The following is a 26258-nucleotide window of genomic DNA, read 5'->3' as shown; positions in this document are numbered from 1 at the left end:
AAGGTTTGCGTGGCGTAAATCTGATCGTGTGAACCACACAGACACGGCGCAAATAGTAGTCGACGAATGCTCTCGTCCCTCGTAAATAACGGCTGCTCAATGTGGAAGAAGACTTGAACGTAGCTCTCGAAGCGACAAGCAACGTTGATGAACCTTTGGCGCTCCGTGAAGGAAACCCTTGGCAAGCTTTCGGAACGTCTTACACATCCGAGTATTCGAGTGCGTGCTTGGGAAATATAGCGCGTTGTTATCCATCCAACATCGATGGCAAGAGTCGAAAGCGCGCAGATGGTCGCGAATGAGGCGCGATATGACAATAAGGCTTATAATCAAAAGTGCTGGAAAAAGGTCTAAGTCTATCTGTAGCCCTAATCTAGGTGGCTCTACAACGCTTAACAATTTTCCAAGGTATCAAATATGCAAAGTATACTTCGCTTATGATTTGCAAAACCTCGGGTTATATCTAACTCTACCGACAGTAAGTCACGGATCATTGGTGATCTGCCTTCTCCTCACAATATTGCATTTCTCTGTTTCATCGACCTAATCAAGTGCTAGCCTCACCCAACCCCGATTCCTTGTTATCGTGAAGTTCTCCTTTGGCAGGTTCTTTCTCCTTTCTAGTTTTAGGCGATTTGCTAACGTCATCTGACTTGCCAACACTCGTAATGCATTGATTCGCATTTCCCAGTGCGGGTTCGGCATCGAGCTCTGAAGGAGAGTCTTGTTTTAGCTGAGAGGCTTTGATACTGGGAGTTGGAGGATTGCCTGTCTGATAACCTGTTAGCTTAAGTCTCTTCTTATTTCCTTTAATTCTCCTTTAAGATGATTCGAGGGTGCTGTCACAACCCTTCGCCTATGATCAGTATAGATTGCTTCTCAGCTCATAACTTACAATTTCTCCAAATTTCCATCCAAATTTGAGTGCCGCTCCTTCGTAGTTCTTTGTTCTAGAAGCCAATTGGAAAGGCTCTCTCTGCTGGGGGCTGTTTTTCTGATGCTACGTCAGAATGTGTTGGGTTATAATACTTAAATTCTTTTTAATTAATAACTTTAAAAAAAATATTTAATTATATTAATTAGCTATTTAGCAGAAAGTAAATATTTATTATATATAACTTATTTAAAATAGAATATTATATAATATAATAACTAAAACTAACTGTATTCTTTATTATATTACTTAGCCAGCCAGCACTACTAACTCTCAGTCAGATAACTGAAAACCCTTACTGTACATTACCCCCTGCTCTCAACCCCAACTGCAGTGTATCTCCTCAGTATTACTCTACTTACGCTCAACATCCTGCTTGACCTGCTCAATCTCCTCACCGATTTCAGGATATCCAGAGTCCTGACCCAGTCGCTTCCAGTCTCCAAAAAACAGGGGTCCTGGGTGGCAGACGGTCAGTGCAAGGAGGGCTGCCATGATCATGGGACCATCAAGGACCATGAGAGAAGGTTCATCGTTGGCAGCCTCAGACTTGAAGCCACCAGAGAGCTCAACTACACGATAGATGCAACGGATTGTGATGGTGATGGTAGCAATGCTCAAAGCTTCAAGATGGTCAGCCTAGTAAGAAGAAAAAGTGGAAGAGTGACATACCCCAGATAAATGACTTCAACTGTCGAGAAGCTCGTAGTTCGGTAAATCGGGGGTTAGCGTCTTTAGTGCCCATGCGGCGGACGCGAGACCAAAGATGAGTCGCCAGACCGATGAAGACAGCCAAGGAAAGCACTTGATAGGCCAATCCTGCTACCAGAATGTGCACGCCAGTGTCGACCTTCTTCTGTGTCTTTCCAGTAGCGGCAAGACCTCCACCCATAGCTTGGAGGATCAGCGAGACAACATCAGAGCAGATGAAAATGACTGCATATGTTCTGGGTGACATGAGAGAGAACTGTCTTCCGTATGCTTTGACGACTCGGCCGAGGGAGAGATAAATCGGAGCAGAGATGAGAGCGGGCGCGATGGTAAGACATACGAGCTGGACCACAAAGTATCTGAAGTGGCATAGCTGTTAGCAGCAAGTTCTGTGAAAGGAGAAAGCGCTACACTGACTTTTTCTTGAAAATACCATCCCCTCGGGCCTGCATAACGCGACCAGCATAGCCAATCGCCTCTGTAACGCAACCGAGCACAAGCCCAAGAGCAAAAGTGCCCCAAACCCTGTATCTAATAGCCAAGTAGAGCTGAATAATGGCGAAGATGGCAAAGACGGCGAGATAAAAGGCGTTGGCTCCAAGATTGGGAACGTAGTGGTACCAGCCGAACTTCTCCACGCTACAAGTAGCCAGAGTGCAAAGATTGCGGTCGAATGTCGCCATGATGGATATTGGGATGAAAGTAGAGGTCGGTGAATTGAATTGAAGTGAGTGTGAAAGTGATGAGTGGCTTTTGGGGACCGGCGAATTATGGCTTTTTAAACCATTTCCATTGACATTTCGGAATGCACTTTAATTTTATCACAACCAACAACTTGGAGACTTGAGGTAGCCAACGACGAAAGTTCTCAAATATACGGCTTCAGTCTAGCCATAAAGAGACACAAGACTCACGCACAGTCCTCTCTGGAATATGAACCAGCCTACCGCTATCTCCTCTTAGATGTACGGCTGAAATCTACAGTCTTAGTGCTTACTATACGTGTCAAAGGAAAACATTATTTCAGCGAATGTGAAGGTGGCCCTGAAATAGTGACCTGCAGTGGTCAGACCGTATCAGAAGTTCTACATCTTTAATAAAATAACCTCAAACAGACCATGGTCATATGATGGTATCCACAAGCTTACAGGTTTTCATTCAGTAAAATGTTTCGGACTGGAGGGCATCCACCCGTAAGTTGTCCAATCAAAAAGTTCAAACATCGAGCAAAACCCACTATTAGCTGGAGATCTTATCAACAGATTGTATACAGGCAGCTCTGCGTAGGTACAGGGTGAGTTGAACACAGCCTGCTAGTATATCGACCCACTTTTGTAGGGCTGTGATGTCTGAAAAATAAGTTCATTTACAGTTAGTCACTCGGAATAATCCTCGTCACTACTGTAATTTTAATTAGCTGAAAAGGCTGTGCATCTCATATTATGCATAAATGCGGAGCCATCTGTCATCATTCTCGTGTATTTGTCTAAGTTAAGCTAATTTAAAGATGATCGGAATAAATATTTCAGCTGGGCTTTTGTATCCTTGGTCAGATCTTACTTCTTGGCGTTTGTGCGACGTCCAACACCTTACGAAAGGTCAGTTGGGCGGTTACCGATAGGGAAAGCAGCAATGGAGTTTTTGGGTTACATTGGAAAAATGTTGTTGGGTTTGGCCAGCTCTTCAGAGAATTGCAATGAGTGTTATTCTGAAAAGCAATCGACCGCTATATTGACCGCAATTGAGAGCGCCACTACGAATTGTCATTAGTATGTTGCCTTGAAAGCACGGTTTACTCGATTTCTAGGTGCTCGCTTAATCCGAACTTATCTTAGCATCATTTCCCTTATCAGAAGCGAGTAGCCAAGCATGAGATGGGCATCGCTTCGGCTAACTTACGAATCCTCAAATCTTATGCTCACATCAGTGCAAATAGCTGGTCGTCACAGGGGCTTATTAAGAATGTGCTTGTTCACGAACTCAGAGTAAATTTTATCGAACGTAGTGTATTATTTGACTTGTTCATAAGACTTTCTTGAGCAACAGAGACTTTGAGCGCTCCAATATAAAAAAGATTACATGCTTCCACTCCAGGTAGTAAGCTCAGTGCTTGGCAAGCAATCTGGCCCATACCTTTGTGCATATCTCGTCCTGCGTACACTCCATTGGCCACACCACAGTTACCAAGATCTTTTTTGCTTCGTCCCACGATGACATCTTTTCAACCCGCGTGAACGCTTTGATGTACTTGGAAAACTTGTCGAACATGCCATCAAGCCGCTCGTCATAGTCAGCCGATTGAGCCTGGGCCACGGTCAACGATCCAACGAAGGCTTTCCAGAACCATGTATAACGTGTCTCCTGGTCCATGTGTTCCAATGTCTCGTAACCATTCCGAATATCGTCTTCCAAGACTCGTATAGTGTAGTAGCGCAATCGACGTTCAATTGGCAGGCCATGGTTCCAGAGTTCGACAACATTGGTAAGATACATGCCCATGGTCACGCAGAAACTGGACCATGATGATATGAACGTTTGTCGGCCTTGAGGCGGCAGCTGGAGCTTGTCGGAAAACGATTCTATGTGGGAATCCACCAACGCGAAGAGAAGCCTCGGCGTGTCACCGCTATGCCAAATTTTCCAGTTGGTATATGCAGACCTGTTTGCGTGTCTTGGATCAGCGCGTCGCGTTAGATCTCGCAGGACTGTGACTGTCATGTGCATGTCAACATCCTTGGGCATTCTTTCAGTGGGGAGGAAGCCGAAGAAGAATGGCAACATCCTCGTGGCTTTCAGGCAGGATATAGTGCCGCTTGTATCATGCAGATGTGGTTTGTGCTTCATTAAGCCGTACTCTGTAACTTTCAAAGGCTCTTTAATACCTCTAGCGACACAGTAATTTGCAATCAAGTCCCTGACGCGACTTGCCGTGCTATGAAGAACATTTTTGGCCCTAGAAGAAAAGGTAGATAGTCAGCAGACATGATCGTCTTTATGGAAATGTGGAAATTATTACAGAATTAAATAACGACTGGTCAACTCATCTTCCACCTGACCTCTCGCGTCTTGGCCTGTTTGCAGTCGTTTGGAGTCAAGGTAGACCACAAGGCCATTGAGGTGAGACTCAGCAGCTTCAAAGTCTCCCAGACAGGCCTCTGTGATGGCAAGCGTGCTAATGTATCGCGCACACTTTGTCTGCAGGTTTTTGTCTGGCTCGCTTCCAAGCCAAAGGTTGACCTGTCGTATGCATTGGATCTTATGGAAAAGAAACGTGGGCTCAAATAAAGCGAGATCGCCTTTGTTCCGAGCATAATGGATTCCGGAAACCAGCAAGGTATTCTGTAGAAGATCTGGGTTCTGGGTAATGGGGATAAGACTAGTCAGTCCAACTGTTAATATTCATACGTCCATGTCAAAATCTGGAGCAGGGGCTGACCAATCGTCTGGGTTCCTGGGAAAAGGGCCGAAACCGTACCCAGCTTGAAAGACTGGGAGCAATAATTAGTCATAGGTTGTGGCTGAACTGGGGTAAGCGAACGAACAGTAGTGCAGAAGCTCTTTTGATCTGAGTGGCATCTTAATGGGCAAAGCGTCGAAGGGATCAAACACTCCGCTGGGTCTCATAACGTCAGAGAGCAACGTCATCAAGGACGTCTCATCTGGAGAAGTAATAACCGCGGCTGCCTGGCTCTGGGTCACAGACCAGACCATTTGCTGTCCAGGACGAGCTTTAGTCCTACGTTCCCGCAGTGGGATCTTTGGCATGTAATGGCATGGTAGCTTCTTCTTAGCACAGTTCAGGCTATTGACAGTTAGAAAACACCATCTCACTGGCCCGTCCGCCGTATATATCACCCATTTGGCAGCTGACGTACCACGAAGGGCGTTTCTCATCACACCGGATATGCTTCTCGCGACACGCCACGCAGCCACTCCGACTCCGCGTAGTGCAGTGCCTCGTCTTTGGCGTCTTGGCCTCGTCAACGGCATTCATAGCTGTCTTACAATACGCAGAACAATACGCGGTACGCAGAAATTGATAATTTGTAGCCCACATGCAGAAGTCTTAGCGAAAACAAACAAAAGAAATGCGAGAGGGGTGGCAGGAGGTGAGATATAACATGGGACAATAGTGACAATATTCAAGCTATTCCTCGTTGGGACAAATAACCAGTAGTGTCATTTAGTTAGCCAATTATTGTCAGGTTCTATTTATGTAGTATTATATTGTGGGGCTCTTGCTTCTGTATAATTTCATTTAAGCGTAATTTCAAGGGCCTGTCATTACTTCACAATTTACTTACCCTACAGCCCTTATTACATACCAATGCAGCTTACTAAGGTGTAATGGTTAAAACAAACGCCGCTGGAATAAGCTCAACGCAGATATGTCAAGAGCCTCCAGGAGTTAAGAATTGTAAGGCTCGAATTTTGTGTCGTATAGCTCTTCTGGTAAGAAACCAAGGTATGCTACCAACTCTCATATAGTAGAAGAAGGAGTCACGATAATGTGCGCGAAGTGGCTAATACTGGCAGCTGGTGGGTGACCCTTAGCGGTATCTACAAGGGGTTGAGAATTTTGTTCAGTAATATAGCAGCTGACTAACTAGTTGCCAAGTGCTGTATCTTTGCGCTGTATCCTTGCAGTTTTTAGACGTAAAGAATACAGAGATTAATTAAGCTTATACTGTTGTAATAACCTTATTAAGTGTAAGTTATTAGATGGGGGATATGGATATCAGTCTGGACTTAAAGAATGGATATTACTGCTACCTTTTATGCTGAGGTAGTGATTTCGTTGCCTATATCTGTATTTAACCTGGTGAAAAGTAATAGCAATTATATATACTACATTAGTTTGATATCGCGTTCATTTTCGCAAATAGACATTTCTTTCAAGGTTCAGGAATTAACACAGCCCTGTTGGTCATACTGCCGGTGGTGGGTGATGTGAGATAACACTTACTTTCTTCGGCAGGTGGTTAATACCTCGCGAACGAATAACCCAATAGTAGTAAATGCAGAGCTTACGTTATTATTTTGTAGTTTGATACAGCTTGTATTGGCAAGAGCGTCATGCTCGAGATCAGTCTAGACAGGTCTATGGAGACGACCTTTTGAATAATACTGCCGTTTCTCGAATAGCGTAACTTTTGAGGAAGTACCCCAGAAAGTCCCACTAGCTGTGCGAGATGTCGCGCAAATGAGAAAATGGATAAACTTTCAGGTCTTTTCAAGTATAAAAGTCGCTTGATCTGCCGTTGAAATATCGAAACTACACTCACAGCCATTGCTTTCTTCGCAACTTGAACCATTGCAGACTACAGCCTTGCCTTTGCCCTTCTTGTGAAAAAGAACCACTTATTTGTTTACCCCGAGTCTCACCCTCAACATGCGTTTTGAAATCGCCGCTGTCATTATGGCGCTCGCCATGAATGCCTCCGCTGACCGTATGGAGATCTTTACCAAGTGTACTCTGGGCTGTGATAGCTCAGACGCCTTCTTCTACACAGACTATGGCGCCTACAAAGTCAATGCCAACGAAGGCTGCCGAAGTACCTCGGTGCCAGGCATGGTCGAGTTCTGTGTAGACTGGGGCAAGAGGCGTTCGCACTTCAGGTTCTCTGGGCAAAACAAGCGCTGCCTGATCCAGGACTCGGAAAGTGCCTATGGCTGCGCATACAATTCGTGCTGGAAGACGACCTGGAAGGAGATTTCCTGCCACTGGCGCGAGGCCCCAAATCCTGATATCGAGAAAGAGCCTGTGTCTTCTGCTGCTGCAGCCAAGGCAACTGCGAGTGCGTTCACCGCCTAAGGGCTCTTGCCACACAGGACTTCATAGGAAGTTTTCATCTGTCGAACTCTTCTGCTTGTCTATCTTTTTATTATTCAGACGGAAAACCTTTTAGTTAAGGAGCTGGGATTATGAAGCAGACGCAGAGAACTCTGATAGAACTGTTTAGTTATACTTGAATGTATATTCTCAGGTCTAAATCCTTCTACCCTTAACTATCTCATACTTGGATGTAGATATTCCAATATATTTATAACCTTCTAGAGCTCCCTTTCAACCTCAAAGTGTCGTGAGTATTCCTTATGCGAACCCACAATTTCCGCAAACCAATTCAAGGCAGTTTGACTAAGAAAAACGCTTGCTCCCGCTGGACAATGCTCTCCTGCGCCGTCAAAATTTCCAAAAGACTTGAAGGTAGCTTTAGAGCCAAGGCTGTCAACAAGGAGCTTGGCCTGCCCAGAAAAGAATATGTCATCCTCTGCGCTACCAACAAAGACAGGAGCTCGAATGCGGTTCCTCAGCATCTCACGGCTCGCGCACTCCACCAAGCCTTTTGCACTTATAGCAGCCCAGTCCGAGAACTCAAGCTGGAGATGACATGCTCGCGCCAATAGTCAATGCCAGCAATCATGGCACCAGGCCCAGCCAGACCCAAAGCACCAAGTGAGGCCAAGCCTCCCAGCACAGCCTGCTTTGTTCTCACGAAGCCAAGTGAGCGCAGTTCCCAGACGGCGTACAGAGAGTATGCCAGGCCCGAGGCTGCGCTTATGATACCTATGTTTGGACCGAATGGCGCTACTTGTGATATGGCCGACAGCGTCCTGTCGGGGGATGATATAGCTCTCGCGATGACGGGAACAGCCAAAGCAAGAGCAAGTGCAAAGCCATGAGAGAACTTGAGGGGCGCTACGTCTTCGTTCTTATACAGTTGAAGTTCGGATGGGGGAGCATAATTGATTGGTTTGTCTTCAACGTTGGTGTCGGTTTCCAGTTGTCCGCTGTTGTTCGTCTTGGTGCGGATAGCAGCAAGTCCTCTAGTGAATACTGCACAAAGTAGTGGGTGTGCCTGCCAAGCTGTCCCGACAAAGTGCCTAAGTTTGGAGTCTCTAATCGGCAACAGTGCTGCCACAGTCGGTGCCACGAAACCTAGGAGAACGCCTGGGACGATGGACTGAGCAATCTTGGGGTCGACAGGTCTGTTGATGGTGGACTTTGTGGAGAAGAGGACAGATGACAGACAGAAGAATGGTAGCACTGAGCTCGGACCGATGAGTGAGTATATGAGCGAGTAGACCGTTGTCCTGTTCCGCGTCAGTTACTGTGCCAAGCTATCATGATCACGGAATTGAAACGAACCATGACAATGGGTTTAGTGAATTTCCACGCCGAGAGCCCTCAATGAGCCAGGCCGATAGAACGGGGATCAAACTGGCTAGGCCTGCCGCCGAGCTCTGGCCAACTACCTTTGCCAAGAGGCCTCCAGCACCCCATTGCTGAAGAGTGCTATAGAACACTCCCGTTCCAGCTCCAAGGTCCTTGCTTTTGAGCGCAGCAAAGAGCGACAGCCCAAGAGTGCCGGTAGCGAGAACCCACGGAACTCGTCTGACAAGCCCGCCCTTGATGGGCTTTGCAGGTAATTCGTCCTCAAACGGGACAAAGTGAGGTCGTTTTGGAACAGGAATACCTTGGATCCTTGTGGCTTCGCAGCAGATCGGGGTGACAATGTCGATGAAAGCGTCTTGACCAAAGAGTGAAATAAGGTGCTTGAAAATGAAGCGAGCGAACGGGAACCGCTGGCTGATCATCATCTGAAGCGAATGTGCTTGTGCAACTAGACGCTTGGCGCGCTCGTAGCGGAGCGCGTGGACCTCTGACAGCGCAGAGTCTATCTGAGAGTCTGAAAGGCCTTGGGGGCTGAGTTTTAGTTGACGGACCAGAGCATTGACGAGCAGTGCTGCAGACTCCATGGCTCCGTTTCCACCTTGGCCAGATGCCGGATCAATCTATAAGGCAATTCAGCCCTGCAAGAAGAGGTTTTATGTGATCTTACTTACCTTGTGAGCTGAATCTCCTATCGTGATGATGCGTTTGTAATGCCAACGATCAAAGACATACTCCTCGAGCGGAACCAGCGTCGACATAATCTTTCGGTCATACAGCTCACCAAAAGTGACGTCTCGGGTAATACGATCGTCGCGGTGCCCCTTTACGAGTCCTTCTTCGTCGGCCTTGGTGTATTTCGAAATATCCTTCCCGAACTTTGTCTCTGAAAGACCATCGAAGAGGAACCAATACGTTCGGTCTCCTGGAGCTGCTATAATTAGATATGCATGGCCCTCGCCGATCACCATCTGTTGGCTTCGGCTACCTAGCTCAGAGGGCCGTTTCGAAATTCCAAAGATACACCTAGTCGAGACTGGAACTCCTGCGGACCATGTGAGCGACGAAGACGACAGTGTGTAGTTATACGTACGAGAATTTTCGTCCTCGGGGAAGTATCCCGGACTCTGCTCCTTTCCGAGGCGCCACATTTCGTCTCTTACTGCGCTGTGGATGCCGTCTGCTCCCACGACAATGTCGCCCTCGTACACGGACCCGTCTTGGGTATAAGCCTGGACTCCACCGTCGACCAATTCAACCCGAGAAACCCGCTTCTTGGTCAACACTCGATCTTTGTGTTTCAGGTTTCTGTACAGGACCTGCAACAACATCTGTCGATCGATGAAAATGGAGGGATAGCCGACCCTTGTCCCAGAGTTAGTAAAGCGAGGCTCGGAGATCAACATGTCAAAGTTGTTCCTACCGTTTCTCAAAGTGAACTGAGAGGCTCGTCGGTGAAGTAGCGGCAAGTGGAAGACCATCAGGCCCATGCATGCCGCCAATGGTGTAGCGACAATCCCCAGCAATGTCGAGGATGGGCTCAAAACATCCAAGTTGATCGAGGATGCGGAAGCCGTTGGGTAGGATACCGATGCTGGCACCGACTTGGGGGGCTATCTGCGGATAGGCTTCGAGAAGGACATAGTCTATGTCGAACTGCTCCAGCATATTGGCGACTGATAGGCCAGCGACGCTGCCGCCCACGATGATGACTTTAAATCCCATAATTTAGCTTGTTGAGGTGCTTAGTTGTTGATTGTTTGACTGTTGACATTGAAACGGCATCAGATCAATATATATATACATTGAACGAGGCGCAGAGCCTTCGTCAATGGGTTTTCGGGTTGGGCTTATAACCCGAAAAGGATCGACATGTCGGACATAAACAACAGCTGGAGTCTCAACTTGTCCCACCGGCTAACGGAAATTGCGCAACCATGTTTCCACTCTACCTTACTAAGCGGTGATATCAAGATACGCGTTAAAATACGAGTACTCGCATTGTCCCAATCTTGTTGAGCCATAGCAGGGCTAAAAGAATACATTTACTCCGCCTCATCAGGAGCTTTTTGTGTTTGCCTCTTCAATAGTGTCTATGAGCGCTACGATATGGACACCTCATTCGTCATCTTCTGGCTTCGAGTGCCTCTAGTCAAAGTCACTAAACCTGGCCTTAGCTGTACAAACAGCCGTTCACCGGCACTTCTATCAGACTACCTCCGTTCTGGAATAGGCCACTTGGGTACCACCGGGAATTCGGGTTTTCTCTCGTTGTTACCTATTTGTGCACGTATTGTCCCGGGCTATGCAGGAGGGTCACATTGAGTTTATGGCTTGTACTACGTATCACCAGTCAAAGGGACTAACAAGCAGTGTGGTTCATAACGAATATGAAGGGAGGTGTTTCTATTATTGGGTGCCTTCTTACTGTACGGTGTTTCATTTACAACCAAGAATACAATCAAGGATTGCATCTATGCCCCCCAACATGGTCGACGCCTGCGCTCCATCTGCCGGGACCTACAAGGGAACCTGAACAGCTCCAATCTGAACAAGGATCCCAAATAGATCAGGCAAAGCCTGCTCTTCAACAATCTTGCCCTCCGAAAACGTAAAGAGGTTCATCCCAACTATTTCGAACGTCTTTCCGGATGGAGGAAATCCCATGAAAGGACCGGTTTGGGTGCCGCGGGTTTTAGAGCGTAGAACCACTTTGTCTCCTTCAGAAATTATCTGCTCTACACTCCACTGAATGTCGGGAAAGGCGCCACGCATACCGCCTAGCATCTCCAAGTAGCCGCTGGCACCCTTCAAGGGCTTGTTGTCGAAAGGGATGTGAAACTCGGCTGACTCGTGGATGACTTCGTTGCCAATAGCGGCATCCGCCGAGTTGATGAACTCGACGAATCGATGAATAACTTGTGAGTGAGACATAGCTGTGCGTAGTCGCAGGGTTTGGCTGGGTGACAGGGTGTAGAGAATAATGATAGGGAGGATTCCTTTGTGAATTGTTTGATCAAGCGTTTTGTAATTACAAGTCTATCTGCTCACTGATCTTATATACTAGTCTAGAACCTTATTTGGAAGTGCAGAACTATCTAACATCCTACGCTGGTGACTAAGCGGGCGTTGGTCTGCATTGTCTAAATGATGTTGCATTGGTCACGCGGCATTAACAAAACCCCGATCCGCCGACGTCTCATCTGCCACTGTCGAGGGTAACTCGATATGTTCTGAACGCGTTTCGGCCACTGGATTCGTATTTGTTTCACCCGGTAAATCTCTTGGACATTAATTAGGGAACCAGCAAGTCGGCTGCCACTGAACTTTATGCCTTAGATAGAGTGCTTTAGCTATAAAAAGACTCTGCAAGCTGTTAAGGGGATAAAACCCGAAAGGCCGCTTATGTAACTGATCGTTCTATAACAAAGATCTATAAATCTGCCCCAGGCTACCAGGGATATAATGCTTAATTATAAGCATAGTCAGACATATTTTAATTTTATTTCAGTCCCTGTTATACTTGTTTATACACTCTTGTTACTACTTAAAACAATTATCTATTATTGGGGACAATGGCAGGCGACGGCATTGCCTTCTTCATCTTCCGACTCTTTATATTGAACCAGATCCTAGGAAGGGTCCCCCGTCCAACAGCTTCATTTGAGGGCAAGACAATCATAATCACTGGAGCCAACACGGGATTGGGCTTTGAAGCGGCACGGCACATAATCAAGCTCGGGGCTGCTAGGCTGATCATAGCGGTGCGCTCAACTGAAAAGGGCGAAGCCGCCAAAAGCGTCCTTGCAGAATCGACAGGGTGCGACCCCGCAATCTTGGAAGTATGGCCTGTGGACCTGGCGAGCTATGCCAGCGTCAAGGCATTTGCCGCGCGAGCAATCGCCGAGCTGCCCCGGATCGACGCGCTGATCGAGAATGCGGGGATCGCTTCTGAGAAATGGTCATGGGCTGAGGATAACGAGAGCATGGTAACGGTCAATGTTGTCTCGACCTTTTTGTTGGCTCTGCTGCTCCTACCAAAGCTCAGAGAGACTGCTGCCTGTTACAACACGAGACCTAACTTGACTGTTGTCTCGAGTGACATGCACTATACAGTCGACTTCAACGAGAAGGATGCTCCCGAGGGCATCTTCAACAGCCTGAATAACGAGAAAGGGGCGGACATGGTCAGTCGCTATCCAATCACCAAGCTCCTCGAGGTATTCATTGTGCGCGAGATGGCGGCTCGGAGGCCCGTAGAGCTATGTCCGGTCACTATCAACACCACAAATCCCGGGCTCTGCAGCAGTGGACTGGGAGGCGGCGAGGAGGGTCTACTGTTCAAAGTCGGGTCCTTCCTGTTTGCGCGTTCGGCTGAGGTCGGCTCTCGGAACTTAGTTTACAGTGCTAGCGCAGGTGCTGAGACTCACGGCCAATACCTCGACAGGTGTAAGATACAACAGCCTGCTACTATTGTCACGGGTCCCGGGGGTAAGACCACGCAAGAAAGAGTATGGGATGAGCTTATCGCCAAGTTGGAGAAGGTCCAGCCGGGAATCACGGGCAATCTATAGGATGCATCTCGTCTGTTGTTTGAAATACAATAATGGACGTGCTATTTAGTCTCGAGCCAGGCTAAATTTTATTCAGTATTATTTTCTTAAGCTTGTAGAGCTTAGGCTTCGAAGTACCAAGAGAGATCTTTCAGTGCCCAGGTCCCTTGATCGCCACTCTTTCTGCTCCTCATCAGATCCTTTCGTACCCCGATACATGATCGCTCAGTCGCCTTGATCAGAGCATCGGGTCCTGCGCTATAGATCCACCCGTCTCCGCGAGCATTAGCAGCCATGACGTTGTCCACTCTAAAGGTTTCCCTAAGTATCAACGCAGTATCTAAACGCCCGTTTTCAGAGCTTATATGTGACCTGATTTCGAGGCTGCTGTTGTTAGTCGCTATGTCCGTGAGATCTGTCCACTCCTTCATCTCGAGTGACTCTCGGGTACGCAAAGTCCAAATCAAGGTGAACCGACCATTTACAGACCCGGCGTCCAGCCACCAACGTGCTAGACTTAGAGCTCCGGTAACACCTGTCCCGCCGACAACGCACAATATGTGAGATGCATTGATGTAGTCGGTATCGTTGATGCGATACGGTCCCTCGAGTCGGATTTCCAGATCTCGACTGTCTTGGACATTGGGTACCAAAGCCCCTAGTTTCCAAGTCCATTCTTTGTCAAGTCTCTTTTGAGGCTTGCCACTCACTCGTTGAAGCAGGAATCTGGGCCCATGGCTAGTTGAAGCCGAAACGGCAGCCGTGAAAGCATGACTTTGGAACCTGCTGACGGCTGGAGCATTGAGATAGTAATACAGTAAAGGCTCGCAGGTCGGTACGGGTTTCTCTGTCGTCTGGTGTGCAGAAATCTTCACAGGAAGCGAGATTCTGATCCAACTCCCGCCTATATTCTCGAGCGTGGCGACAGTCTTCGTACCCAGGCCATTTGTTTCTCCGAAGAAGACTCTCCTCGACCAATCCCCTATCCACAGCAGCAAGCCAGGGAGAAGAAGATAGAAGTCGGTACTGGCATGGATACAGGAAGCAACAAAAATAATGATGCCACAGATGACATGAGTATAGTAAAACAAGTTGTAGTGTTGACGACGAATGTATGGGAGTGAAGTGACGAGGACTGCTAAGATCGGCAGGAAGGCGGCGATTCCAGTGTATGTGGTCTGCACAAACCATGAGCTTCGCTGTTTGCTCTCTGGCAAAGTCATTGTCGGATTTCCTGTTGCCAAAGCCTCTTCTTTGGCTTTGTCACCTTCGCTGCTGCCATCTGTAGCATAAACCTAGATTGGATCAGTGATTGCAAAAGAAGATGAATGTTGTGTTGAAGGCTTACAATATACGTGATACCATGAGCAGCGACGGCGATCGAGAAAAGATAGGAAACGAGTCGATGACCCAAAATTAATGTGCCGTGATGCACAGAGAATGCCTGTCCAACAAGACTATTTCTCGACACAGGTATGATCAGAAGGCCAAGAAGGATGTCCGCATAATGTCCGGTTACACCCGTAATGGTGAGCTGAATCTTGGCAGATAGCCAGCTCAGATGGTCGGTGCGAAGTCCCCAGAAATCCCAGTGGGTTGGAAACCAGTATATGGTCGGACCAAAAGTCATGATCAGTATCCATATGGTCATGAAAGTCTCTCCAAGAGTAAACCGATTGCCTGCGAGAGGAAGCTCAGCTAACGGCTGCATATTGGTGAACGACCGGACAGGAGGACTATAGGAACGAATGGCAAGGAGACAAAGAGTAAGTGACAGAAAGCAATAATAAATAATGACATGGAGACGTGTCTCATACGAGAAATAATCCTCGGGGCATACAGTGGCATAACAAGAAAAGTGCATCATGACTAGACTGACCGCCGCAGAGGCAAGTGTCGTGACAATCAATGTCGTGGTTTGGAGAAACTTTCTCATGTTGAAGTTTGGGGTTTTGTAGTATGATTTGATATGTAGTAGGTAAAGAATATGATATGGAGAGAGACTGAGCCCAAGAAGTCAAGGCATAGCTTCTGCCACGAGGGTTATATATATCCCAGTGTCCTATTTCTTCTAAACCTGGACTGCCGATGGTTGTATAAAATGAGGCAGTGAACAATGAAGAGCAACGCAAGATGGCCCGCGCCTCAATCTGACAAGGCAAAAGGATAAGACACTTTCCTTTTTTGGTATAGTGAAATTAAATATTTAAGCTTATTGCAGCCTTTATTTGTGGCCTCACGCGATCTGACAGTATTGGAACCGGGATCGGGCTTTAAGCAAAATCCCCGTTCTTAAAACTAACAAGCATTAGCATTAAGGATTCTTCCAACCTTAAATCTCCGATTCCGATTCTTGATCCTCCCTCACTTTTTCCTAACCTATCAAACATCAACCAGGAGTTTTATTCCATTCGCCGTCCGATCCCTACAGGCCAGGATCCATCTCGCATGACGTCGCGAGAGAAATGCAGGATCCGCCAACGCATCGGCGAGAACCCCAAGAGTGCGCCTTTGAACTGGGCAAATGACTGTTCGCTGTGTGCGTATTCTGAAGTCAAATTACTACTGGCGGATGTTACGGCATGACACATTGGTGATAGATGCGTCGTTCAGGTGGTTCTTTTTGGCTGGTATCATGTCTAAGACAGTCGTTCCCTCACAGGTGCCATGCCGTAAATAAAGACTGTGCTGACAAGGTGCAAGGAACGGAAGAGCTGATAAGTCTTCGTACGTTATTTCGTGTTCATACTGGCTCGTTTTCATCTGCTAACCCCGGGCCTACTTTATATGATGCGTAGACTCACTCGGAGTTTCGCTTTCTACCCTCGCATTCGAACGCTTTGGCACCGGCGTGCTATCTGACAACCCTTTCCCCTTTTTCTGAATCTTCTATGATTCTAGTTCAAATTCCAAGTTATTAAAATTTCCCTTTTTGAAGTTGTTTCCGACTCTTCTGCGATCTAGCTCGCCACCGGCTATTACATCGCATATACCCAATAGATTTTGAGCCTGATCTCAAACTCCAACCCACGACACAATGTTCTTAACAGCCCGGTCTTAATCAATTCCGACTAATGCCCTTCTTACCATAAAGAGCTATATTCCTAAGCCGCAGGAGCTATTGCGGGTGTTTTCCTCAATTACCAGTCCACTTTGAGGTTTCTAGTAGAGTCTGGGAATACATTATTTGTATACTGAAGCGGTGATGCTGATGTCAGCGTAGTGTTTCATAAGGTGCTGTAAGGGAAAAAGTCACTCCGCAGGTTACTGCATATTGAAAGATGGGGTAGCAGAAGAATACGTGCAAAGTCAACACATCACCCTACGAACCAAAGAACAGGTTTACAAAACCAAATCGACGTTAACACGTAGCCTCTACCTACAACCCTTGTAAAGCGCGGAAGAAGTTAATAACAGCGTACCAAAGCAAGCGATATTACAATTTAGAACCGTGACTACTATATCATCTGTACAACAACCCTATTAAACCCCCCGGGATACACGCCTAGTTCAACACCTTTAAAGTCCTTTGAGAAATCCTACACTTGACTAAGAAGAAATTCTCCCGTTCAGAACACTTCTGTCTCGATATCGTACGTCCAGTCCTTTTGACCGAGCCCCATGCGCTCCAGGCCAACAAGCTTGTAAAGCCATAACCCCCCTGAAATGGCCAGCTCATTGGCACGCACGCGCCACGGCGATGTTTGTTTGCGCACCGAGCCGTTTGCCTCGGCTCTTTTGAGCATTGTCTCAGTCCTTGCTTTCCGCTTGGCCACATAAGCAGCAAGAGCATCTTCGGGAGGTAGGCTGCAGGACTCTAGCATCTTCGAGAACAGGAAGACGTCCTCCAAGGCCATCGACACACCTTGGCTAGCGTGAGGCGGCATAGCATGCGCGGCATCTCCGATAATCAGGCAACGGCCCCTGAACCATGGTCTTCCAGTTGGCAGCTTATAGATAGGATAGAACTTGACAATCTTTGTCTTTTCGACGAGGTCATGCAGGAAGTCCATCCATTCAGATGGCTGATCCCCCAAGAGGTGGAGCAGGTTTGACTTAAAGGCCCCTGTCTCGGCCTTACCGCGGGCTTCCCATCCGTCACGGCCATCATCGGATTGTGGAAGAGGTATCTCTCGCGAGAAGAACCAGTAGAGAATGTCGCCTGTCGGTGTAGCTGGGGTGACAGCAAATAATCCGTCAGAGGTCAAAGTCGCGTTGAGATCCTTGAGAGGACCAGAAGGTGTATAAACCTCGTGCAGTTGGACCATAGAAAACATGTTAGATATCCCAGTATATTCAGGTTTCTGGTCCGGGTCGACATATAGCTTGCGGACAGCAGAGTGAATGCCATCGCATCCAAGTAGAAAGTCTGCTATATCAGTCTTGCCGTCCGCAAAAGTGGCGATTACCTGGTCGTTCTTTTCCTCGATATTAGTAAGCGTTCTGCCGTACTGGACAGAGATGCTCTCGCGCTCAACTGCCTTGAGAAGAATATCCATGATGTCTGTTCTGCGGATTCTCAAATATCCAAACCCCGTCTGTTCCTTGCTCCAGGATGACATGTCTATCTCACCCATGGTGCAGCCATTGAGAGAATGTAGGACCAGCCTCGAGGTCAGTGAACCTTTGTCTACTGCTTCATCGTAGAGGCCGAGTTGGTGGAGCAGCCGGAGCCCGTTCGCTGGGATCCCTATAGCGCCGCCAAGAGTAGTTGGATTCTGACGGATCTCGTACACGGTAGGAGTCACTCCATTCTTGCGCCGAAGGCGAAGCGCGGCAAGTAGCGCAGCTGGTCCCCCTCCAATGATAATGACCTGTCTATCTTTAATTTAACGCATTCTTGACCATTAACAAGAGTTTGCTTGACTGACCTTTTTTATGTCTTGGAGTGATTTTGTCATGGTAGTCGTTTGGGTATGAGGTTTATCCATTAAGTTTTAGTATATTGCTCTAGGAGAATCTTGAATTAATAGTCCTTATTTATCCTTTCGAGATAACGACGCCAGCATCGGGTATCTGATCAGGCGCCGCAGTTTATTCGTGAGTAAAGAGATCGGAATGATTGGATCTGCTAACCACCGTCGGCGTTTATGGTTACCCTCAAATCTAGCTACGTTCCACGTCATGAGTCGGGAAATTCGGCACTTATAAGAAGCCCGATTAGTTCTCTTATTCAAGTGGGTCATGAAGCATCTCTTATGCAAGGATGTAAGCGCAGGTAGCCTCGTGACTTATTGGACATCGTTTCCGACCTCGAATCCAGCCATAACTCGAAAGATGGACCGTCGGAGTTACAAGAATCGCCATGTCCGACGGACACGGCCTTGAAAGGAAATCAGGGAATAGAAACTGTTGCTAAATATTAAACAATCAGTTGGGGAAAGTAGCTAGAACTCCGCATAAACAATATGGCTCGTATATTCACTATCTCACAGCCTCTCGATAAGGACCTGAATGGCCTGCCGCGATAGATGGCTATATTTTCAAGTCAATGAGTATGAGCTAGCTGGCCTCCCAACTATCTTGAAAAAAGGCTGGGGCGACGCGACAGGTGGTGATAGTAGAGCAATTTACGAAGACCCTTAGGTGAGCTTTGAACAGAGGCTGGGCCGTTGGGTATGTTGGTTCATGAAATATTGGAATGCTTCCCTCTTGCCATGTCTTGTTCGACTCGGTTCAACAGTGATGCAAGTGCCGAAACTGTGGACAGGGAAGAGCCCTCGGAACTGGTTCTTGGGGCTATTTCGGAGAATAGCACTTAATGATTTTTTATTTCTCATTACTCATGGTATAGCAGAAGCTTTCGGCTCAACAGATTTTTCAGGTACGTCAGATTCAAGGTATATGCGAGAGGCGATACGCCAGGTTTCAAGTGACATCGTCCTGCATTCAACCATTCAATGGGGCAAATAGTTTCCTCTAGTGGCTCTGGTCTACCTTGGAGGAAACCCAAAGCTGTCAGATTATGTGGTTGGCGGCTGAACATCGAAGAAGACACTACAACAGTGGTGGCATATGAAAGATAGTCGATCCCTGGTAGTCGCCACATCGTGGTTAGACCTCACGTTCGGCTTTTCTTCTTGTCTGGGTTTTCAGAGCAAATCTGATAATCAAATACGCGGGACTAACAGTGAAGAAGCGGAAATTGAATCAGAGGGCTGTATAAATGTGAATTCTCGGAAGGATTTCGAGCGTTGTAACCAAGCAATCAAGACCTCGCTTAGTGGGATAATCGCGCGTCTTTGGTAAGTCTGTCCTGAGGCTGAAGAGAAGGTCTATACCAACTGCACACGATGTTACAATACGACTCGAGTTGTATCGAGGGATTATCGGTCCATTAGACGCTCGTCCCGGACTCTTTCGACGCCGCTATCCAAGATGGTCTCATCCCCAGCCTATGAACGAGGCCCTTCTCGAGATGTCAAAGGGCTTCACTTGACTACATTTATTCATGCCCATGTATGTTTTGTGTGACCCCGGTGGGCTTTAACAAGTCTTCCGACGGCCCGATACAATTCAGATCACAAAGCCTTTAGACACTACCCTGAAGCTTGACTCAACTCTGGCCCTCTCTTTGGAGAGTCTGGTATAAGATATAGCTGAGCATTGTTGCTTGAACTGTACATGCAATGAGCTTGAACGGATTGACGGTCAGCCGTCCATCGTTTGCGGGGCTCATTCCACTTCGGATCTCGCCAATTATTCAAAGTGGATTATCCAGAAAGCAGCCAGAAAGCGAAATGAGGGTGGAGTGAACAAAGCAACGGGAGCTCCCGCCAGGAACGGGGCAGGCGGATAATTACTGTAGACCACTTCGAAAAAGCAAAATAGATTCGGCAATTGGTCAACTGTGCAGTAAGGGGAGGGACGAAAGCTCCGGACGGCTAGTCCAAGAAACAGATATACTCAGGTAGCTTAGGATAAATTCATACCATGTTGTGGTAAATTTGAGAGAATTTTAATGAGTTTTTTAAGTCTCTTAGGAAGAGATCCGAAGCCATTTTGTTGCTGCGATGAAGTTCCTGGCATTAGCTCCAAGTCCCCATATATGCACTACCCCCTCGACAACTAATCTTATTCATGATCCTTGTATCTCATTGACTCGTTTGCCCACCAAGACTTCTTCTCTCTTTTCCCTTTTCTGGTGATGTTGTTTTGACCGGCAAGAACTCCGGTCCCTTTCCAGGTAACCAGCCATATTAAAAGCCAGGCCAATGTAACTATGAGATCTACAATACGAGCTCAGCTAGCTATCACCCTTGTCGACTCCAGTGACAATCTTGACGATCCAAGACTGGATAAAAAAGAATGCATGGTCTTGGCAAGAAAATCTAGGTATTAGACCATGATGCATAATCATGATTCATGTACCAACCCAGCGCCATCACGAGACCTTGACAAATTGGAAGGTGACTAATAAAAAAACAAGATTCTGCGTCTTTGAGGTTGGTGATCTGATCTGAGGCTTGAAAATAAGACCTTCCACCTCGGAAAGAACTACTGCTGTCTCACCGTGTCATCACACCGATCCAATTTGCCTTGGTGTCTGTCACTCCGTTGCACAAGCCCAAAGCCTCAAGGTCGTGGCGATCGACGATCACTTCGGTCAATACGACCCTGTACCATGGCAAAGATTGATATCGATTTCTGTACGCCGATGAAAGCCATATTGCATATTGCAGATCTTGGAGGAGCTGGCACATATAGCGATAATCTAGGTAGTGATCTTCGGAAAATTAAATAGTCAACCAAGTGGCTGAACAGGTGCTTTTACCCTATTGGATCCCTTTGTTAGCCAATAATTAGTAGGGATATCGAATGCAGACTATCAGACCGAGTCAGGCCTGGTTGACAAATCGTGAGGCTGGTGGACTTTCGAAGTGCAATACAAACTCCGTAAAAACACGGAGCTTCTTACCAGAGTATGTAAAATGCAGATCACTCTTGTCTTCACCTCCCTCCGCCATTGACCCTTCGTAAACCAAGCTTTTTGTGAACATACGCCTTTGAGACATTCCAACGGGTCCTTGGCTTCCCATGGCAGGGGTAAAGAACGCATGTCAGTATTGCCACATCCAGCAGTGAACGTTTTGCCAGAAATGTCTTGGGATTTTGGGGGCTAAATTGAGGGACTGTTGCTGCACATTCATACAATCCACTTTCTCTTCTAAGCCAACAGAGCCTGTTTGGGGTTCTCTCCCTGTAAGCGTTACGAGAGCGCTTTACCACGTTGAGGAGAGATCTTCAACAAGAAAAAGTAAACGCAGAAAATAGTTCAGTGTGCGGTGCCAAAGTCAGACGCCAGATGTAACGCTCTCTGCCCTCGTTTTGGCCCTTGCGTTCTTCTCCGCATAATACTCATCAGCTAGTTCCGCCCTTTTGGTATTTTCGTCCCATGAATAGCATTGATCATCGGCGTCAAGCCACCGGGCTGAGACTTCCGGCAGTTGGGTCCAATTAAAACCTTAGTCTCAGCCCTTCCTACCGGGCTATCGGCAATAAGACATTTTGGTGGGTGAGACTCTGGAGGCTAGACTTGCCCTTTTGCCGATCGCTGCATGGTCCAATAATGGCAGCTAAGACAATTGAGCCAGGAACGCGTGGTTGTCGTGGCGTCTTGGTCTAGGGCAACGGACCATGGAAAAAGCAATTTATTCCAAGTTTACAGCGGGTTAAACCCCATTGTGGCTGCATATTGGACCACGGCCCCGTTTTGGCTTTCAGCCAAGGACCAGGAGGGAGAGCAAATGAGGGTGCTTGATGCTGGTGCTTCAAGTTGTCGTTGACGACGTGGCTACCGCGAGACCCTTGTGCTTCACACGAACAATCCACTACACTCAAAGTTTTATGCTGTGCATTTCCATGCTTTTCGGCTTTTGAAGAGTGTCATTTTTCTCATGCAGAGTATTGCTTTTGGACGTCGCGGATCACTGCATTCAGCCGCGCCAGACCCATGACGATGCTACGCCTTGGTCGCGGAGCGAAGGTCCGGACAGCCAAGGCAGTGTCACGATCTAATTTTGTTGTTTCTCTTCAATGAATTCTACTAAGCTTATTTTGCTATTCATTTGATAACTGCTCAGTACTATTCTTAGCTGAAATTGGACTTGATGCCCTGAATCCCCATAGTGCGGGCGCTAATCAAGATACCGGGGCTATCCGTGGCCTGAAAATTTTACGAGCGGACTCTCGCCCTACAATTCTAAAATACTAGCGGCATCGGCAGTTAGAGTCGTGCTGTTACGCAAAAAGTATATTGAAACAATGCAACCATCCCTGTAAGAAATTGGACATGACAAACAACCAACAGTATGATCTGAGCAGGGAAACATGGGTCTCTCCCTTATCCCGGCCAGGTACCGAGTGGATGATGAAGATCACAGACCAAGGGAGAAAGAGTTGAGCCCCACTAACAGGCCGGTGCAGTGATCGCCCCGAGTTCCGCTACTCAAAGTCTATGGACTGGACTCAGCTGAGATGTGTGATGCGGAATATCGTCGCGTAGTATTATGGCTTGGGAGTAATCTCGTACAGTCAGGGAGACAGGCCCTTGATCAGGGAACTCAACGCTTTTGGTGTGAGCTGTCAAGTATAAAGAGGCCATCATCCTCCCTCTTGGACTCAAAATCCTCATCAACACTCATCAGCATCTCCAACAGCATCCTCAACACCTTCAAACACTTCACTCACTCCAAAAACCAACTCTTTCAACTCAACTCCATTCAAAATGCAGTTCACCAAGATCGCCTCCGTCCTTGCCATGGCCGCCGCTGCCATCGCTGCTCCCGCTCCCGGCAACTACGAGATCGAGCCTCGCACTGGCGGCGGCAACAAAAACCAGCCCGCCTGCTCTGCTCAGAGCCAGCAGGTTTGCTGCACCGGTCTCAGCTGTCTCGTCCAGGTTCTCGGCGGTTGCTCGACCAGCTCTTTCTGCTGCGAGACTGATGCCCCTAATGTGAGTAACCCAGGAGAAAAGGCAGAATAAGATTTGAGACTAACTGTTGCAGGGCGCTCTCGTCAACGTCGCTCTCCTCAACTGTGTCAACCTTCTCTAAGTGACACGCCTCGGCGACTTGACTTATTCCATGGAGTACCCAGTTGGATATTAGGGCACACATGGTGTGAAGGATCTGACGGAGAAAGCCTATGCCAGCTACTCCGTATGTCAATAGGCAGTGTTGATGTTTGTATTTACTTCGATGACCTTAATTCTGAGGTTGAATATGCATACAGGGGTTATATACTTGACTTGACTTGACTCTTGACTGTGAATCGTGACAAGATATCAACAAGCTCAGCAAGATCACATAAACAAACTCAACTGATGATCACATGAAATACCTTCAGACAAGGTTTATAGCTGATTAAATTAACACAAAAGTCAGCTTCCAGGTAAGCTTGAACTCTGCTGATCCTGCTCTCGTAAACTTGGACTCAATGCCGTTACCGGATGCTGCGGAGTTCAAAACTCAATCACAGAGTGTAACCAGGGATCCCTGACAATCGACCCATCCACAACGGTTGAAGAAACAACTGAACTTAGTTTAACTGCAACTCTGACCTATAGCAGCAAGTGCACGTTTTGAAAACTGTTAAGGTCGTATCCATGCTCGAATAGATCGTTCCAGGCTGTGTCGATGCTTGGCGTAGGATACTCTTGACGAGGCGGTGGATTCTGACTTTTGACTCCAAACCATGACATGAACTCTGTGTCAATCTCGCCCTCGGCATGTGACGTGTTGTCGAAAATGGCCAACGTTGCATTACCCAGTCTCCGTATGATCTGAGTGCTCCTCTCTCCGACCTTCTTGCCGTGTGATATTTTAGAGACGAGTCTTACGCAGGTTTCAATATTGGCCTCGACGACTTCTCTTGTTAGTTCGAGACGGACCACGGAACTCGCTCTGATGGAGTACAGCATCGTAACAGCAGCCATGAATAGCGAGTCTAGCGCCACAAAAGTGTAGATTATCTTGTTTTTCGCGTATAGTGCATTGTAGCAGCTAATGAGGCTTATTGATGAATCGGCACATAAGCGAATGGCGTCTGCGCTGCTCACCGGCGATGCATGAGATGGTCGGTGGAGGTTGATGACGGCTTGGTGATAGGCTATCTGGAACCACTCTGGCGTTTGGTACATCGACAGTGGCGCAAGGTATCTCGGGGCGGAGAGAAGCCACGCATTGAGACGGGTGTAGTGTTGTTGGCGTATGGCATCGAGGTTTCGGCCTTCGAGGTTTATGCCGCCTGCTGAGTGGAGGGCTGAGTAGATTCCGGCGTTGATTTGGCGGAGTTCGACGATGTGACGAAATGCGGACATGTCTCTGACGTCGGGGAGGATATTCGCTATGGCTTGATCTGCAGGTCCAGCAATTTGCTCATCGGTGAGGACCAATGGCAGGGGTATCGTGATATCAGCATCTTGGATACCCAATGGTCGGCCGAGAGAGATTGAGACACTTCGATCCATGGTGTACAAGCTCCAGAATAACCGTTTTCGCATCTCGGCATCCAATAAGGTCTTGTTGGCAAGGCTCTCCTCCCGATGCATGTCGATACCTACTGCAAGCCTCAACGCCATGCCAACGGTGTACCACAAATTGACCGACTGCGGCTCGTTGCTGCCGAACAAGCAAAGCAGGGAAAGACAGCGTATGCAGTCGAGGTCATCAGCTGAAAGCACTGCGTCAAGATCACGCGCAGCTGCCTCAAAGAAGAACTCGTGAGAAACGGGTGCATCTGAACTAATGCGTGCTTTTTCCGATGCTCCAATCGCGAGAACCATGTGGACTTCAAAGGCTGATAACCTGCTCCTGACTTGGCCGTTGCAGTATGGTATGTAATGCTGTTCCATGAATGTTGGGCGATGAAGGACTGGATATTGCGGCCATCGACGATCGAAGAATACTTCAATCAGGCTGAGGCCGTCTCGGTGAAGAGAGAATGTGTTTGACGTGGCGGTCGGAGGCGTCTCACTTGCTGATAACCCATGCCACAATTGCCAAGGTCCAGTCATAAAACCCGTCTCGGAAGCGCCATTAGGTCCCAATCCTCGAAAAGTTGGCAGAAGCATGCGTCCAACATATCCCCTCTCCAAGCTCGCAACCGAGCCATCGGGTTCTTGGCGATCGGTGACAGATCTTATCTGCAGATGACTTTCCTGAGACCGAGCTTCCGACGGGAGTCTCGATTGCATAGCGAGTTGTGTTTGCAGCTCATTCACCCGGTCTTTCAAGCGCTCTACCTGGCCTCTCAGATGGTCGCATTCGCATTCCCTGTCGACCTTGACAACGAGACGATCTGAGGGGACACAGGGCACATTTGCAGCAGCACAAGCCCCGCATACGGGATGTCTGCCGTCACACTTTGGTCACAAAAGTCAGTTCATTATGTCGTCGTGGACCCGAGAAAATGTGGTAGCACGTACTTTTTGTTTTCTTCGGCGACATCTCTGGCACGCTGCCGATATCCTCTTGAGGCCACGCCGCGGCGATCTTATCCGATCAGTGTCCCTGTCTGAGTGTGTGTCGTAGGCTGAGGCCGACTCGAACACGGCGGGAAGTTCTCCGTCATCGGTTGCAGACATTTTTCGGGTTGGGTTTTCGGAGGCGATGGTTTATTAATGAGGGATGAAATGTTAATGCGAAAGAGTCAGAAATGACCCACTTTATCGATAAGGACAATCAATCTCCGGTTCAATGCCGGCATAGCCGATGCTGAAAATATGGATCTTCCTGAGATTCGGCCGGATTCGGCCCTTATGCCCGGCCTTATCTCGCATGTCGTGATTGAAAGTGATAATGGTCTTGTTTTATACTGGGAACAACCGATATTTAGAGTCTTCTTGGTGTTTAGATAAGACTCTCTTTATATGGTGGTTAAACCA

The 26258-nt window shown here is 47.7% G+C and overlaps 11 protein-coding genes across 12 annotated transcripts; 3 read left to right on the top strand and 8 right to left on the bottom strand.

Annotated features, from left to right (window-relative positions):
* Positions 1-547: 547 nt before the first annotated feature.
* FOXG_19948 (uncharacterized protein) lies at positions 548-2328 on the bottom strand (the record flags this gene model as incomplete). The annotated part of the gene is made up of 4 exons (XM_018400210.1): positions 548-768; positions 1297-1557; positions 1607-2004; positions 2063-2328. The coding sequence occupies 4 exons, from the start codon at positions 2326-2328 to the stop codon at positions 548-550; spliced, it is 1146 nt and encodes a 381-aa protein (XP_018245928.1).
* A 1420-nt stretch (positions 2329-3748) lies between these two features.
* FOXG_19947 (uncharacterized protein) lies at positions 3749-5657 on the bottom strand (the record flags this gene model as incomplete). Its single annotated transcript, XM_018400209.1, has 5 exons — positions 5521-5657; positions 5188-5447; positions 5082-5133; positions 4662-5021; positions 3749-4598 (listed from the first exon to the last, which is right to left on the bottom strand). The coding sequence occupies exons 1-5, from the start codon at positions 5637-5639 to the stop codon at positions 3749-3751; spliced, it is 1641 nt and encodes a 546-aa protein (XP_018245927.1). The 5' UTR covers positions 5640-5657.
* A 1380-nt stretch (positions 5658-7037) lies between these two features.
* On the top strand, positions 7038-7460 carry FOXG_08928 (uncharacterized protein; the record flags this gene model as incomplete). Its single annotated transcript, XM_018387959.1, has 1 exon — positions 7038-7460. One exon carries the CDS (start codon positions 7038-7040, stop codon positions 7458-7460), a length of 423 nt encoding a protein of 140 aa, XP_018245926.1.
* A 538-nt stretch (positions 7461-7998) lies between these two features.
* FOXG_08927 (uncharacterized protein) lies at positions 7999-10544 on the bottom strand (the record flags this gene model as incomplete). Its single annotated transcript, XM_018387958.1, has 5 exons — positions 7999-8740; positions 8796-9442; positions 9494-9864; positions 9913-10184; positions 10243-10544. 5 exons carry the CDS (start codon positions 10542-10544, stop codon positions 7999-8001), a joined length of 2334 nt encoding a protein of 777 aa, XP_018245925.1.
* Positions 10545-11339: 795 nt separating this feature from the next.
* On the bottom strand, positions 11340-11848 carry FOXG_08926 (uncharacterized protein; the record flags this gene model as incomplete). The annotated part of the gene is made up of 1 exon (XM_018387957.1): positions 11340-11848. Exon 1 carries the CDS (start codon positions 11751-11753, stop codon positions 11340-11342), a length of 414 nt encoding a protein of 137 aa, XP_018245924.1. The 5' UTR covers positions 11754-11848.
* Positions 11849-12394: 546 nt separating this feature from the next.
* On the top strand, positions 12395-13393 carry FOXG_08925 (uncharacterized protein; the record flags this gene model as incomplete). Its single annotated transcript, XM_018387956.1, has 1 exon — positions 12395-13393. The coding sequence occupies one exon, from the start codon at positions 12395-12397 to the stop codon at positions 13391-13393; it is 999 nt and encodes a 332-aa protein (XP_018245923.1).
* A 101-nt stretch (positions 13394-13494) lies between these two features.
* Positions 13495-15083, bottom strand: FOXG_08924 (uncharacterized protein; the record flags this gene model as incomplete). Its single annotated transcript, XM_018387955.1, has 2 exons — positions 13495-14667; positions 14721-15083. The coding sequence occupies 2 exons, from the start codon at positions 15081-15083 to the stop codon at positions 13495-13497; spliced, it is 1536 nt and encodes a 511-aa protein (XP_018245922.1).
* A 1858-nt stretch (positions 15084-16941) lies between these two features.
* FOXG_08923 (uncharacterized protein) lies at positions 16942-18303 on the bottom strand (the record flags this gene model as incomplete). Its single annotated transcript, XM_018387954.1, has 2 exons — positions 16942-18186; positions 18244-18303. The coding sequence occupies 2 exons, from the start codon at positions 18301-18303 to the stop codon at positions 16942-16944; spliced, it is 1305 nt and encodes a 434-aa protein (XP_018245921.1).
* A 4554-nt stretch (positions 18304-22857) lies between these two features.
* Positions 22858-23650, top strand: FOXG_08922 (uncharacterized protein). The gene is made up of 2 exons (XM_018387953.1): positions 22858-23327; positions 23380-23650. Exons 1-2 carry the CDS (start codon positions 23100-23102, stop codon positions 23425-23427), a joined length of 276 nt encoding a protein of 91 aa, XP_018245920.1. The 5' UTR covers positions 22858-23099; the 3' UTR covers positions 23428-23650.
* FOXG_08921 (uncharacterized protein) lies at positions 22858-26014 on the bottom strand. Of its 2 annotated transcripts, XM_018387952.1 has the most exons (3): positions 25800-26014; positions 23372-25736; positions 22858-23313 (listed from the first exon to the last, which is right to left on the bottom strand). In XM_018387952.1, exons 1-2 carry the CDS (start codon positions 25956-25958, stop codon positions 23934-23936), a joined length of 1962 nt encoding a protein of 653 aa, XP_018245919.1. In that variant the 5' UTR covers positions 25959-26014; the 3' UTR covers positions 22858-23313; positions 23372-23933. The 2 variants fall into 2 exon arrangements, with proteins under 2 accessions (XP_018245919.1, XP_018245918.1); XM_018387951.1 differs by having other exon boundaries at positions 22858-25736.
* Positions 26015-26039: 25 nt separating this feature from the next.
* FOXG_19946 (uncharacterized protein) lies at positions 26040-26153 on the bottom strand (the record flags this gene model as incomplete). The annotated part of the gene is made up of 1 exon (XM_018400208.1): positions 26040-26153. One exon carries the CDS (start codon positions 26151-26153, stop codon positions 26040-26042), a length of 114 nt encoding a protein of 37 aa, XP_018245917.1.
* Between the last annotated feature and the right edge of the window lie 105 nt (positions 26154-26258).

Source organism: Fusarium oxysporum, chromosome 9, assembly GCF_000149955.1.
Source record: "Fusarium oxysporum f. sp. lycopersici 4287 chromosome 9, whole genome shotgun sequence".
Lineage (NCBI taxonomy): Eukaryota > Fungi > Ascomycota > Sordariomycetes > Hypocreales > Nectriaceae > Fusarium > Fusarium oxysporum.
Note: the sequence above shows the minus strand (reverse complement) of the source record. Positions and strands in the feature narration are given on the sequence as shown.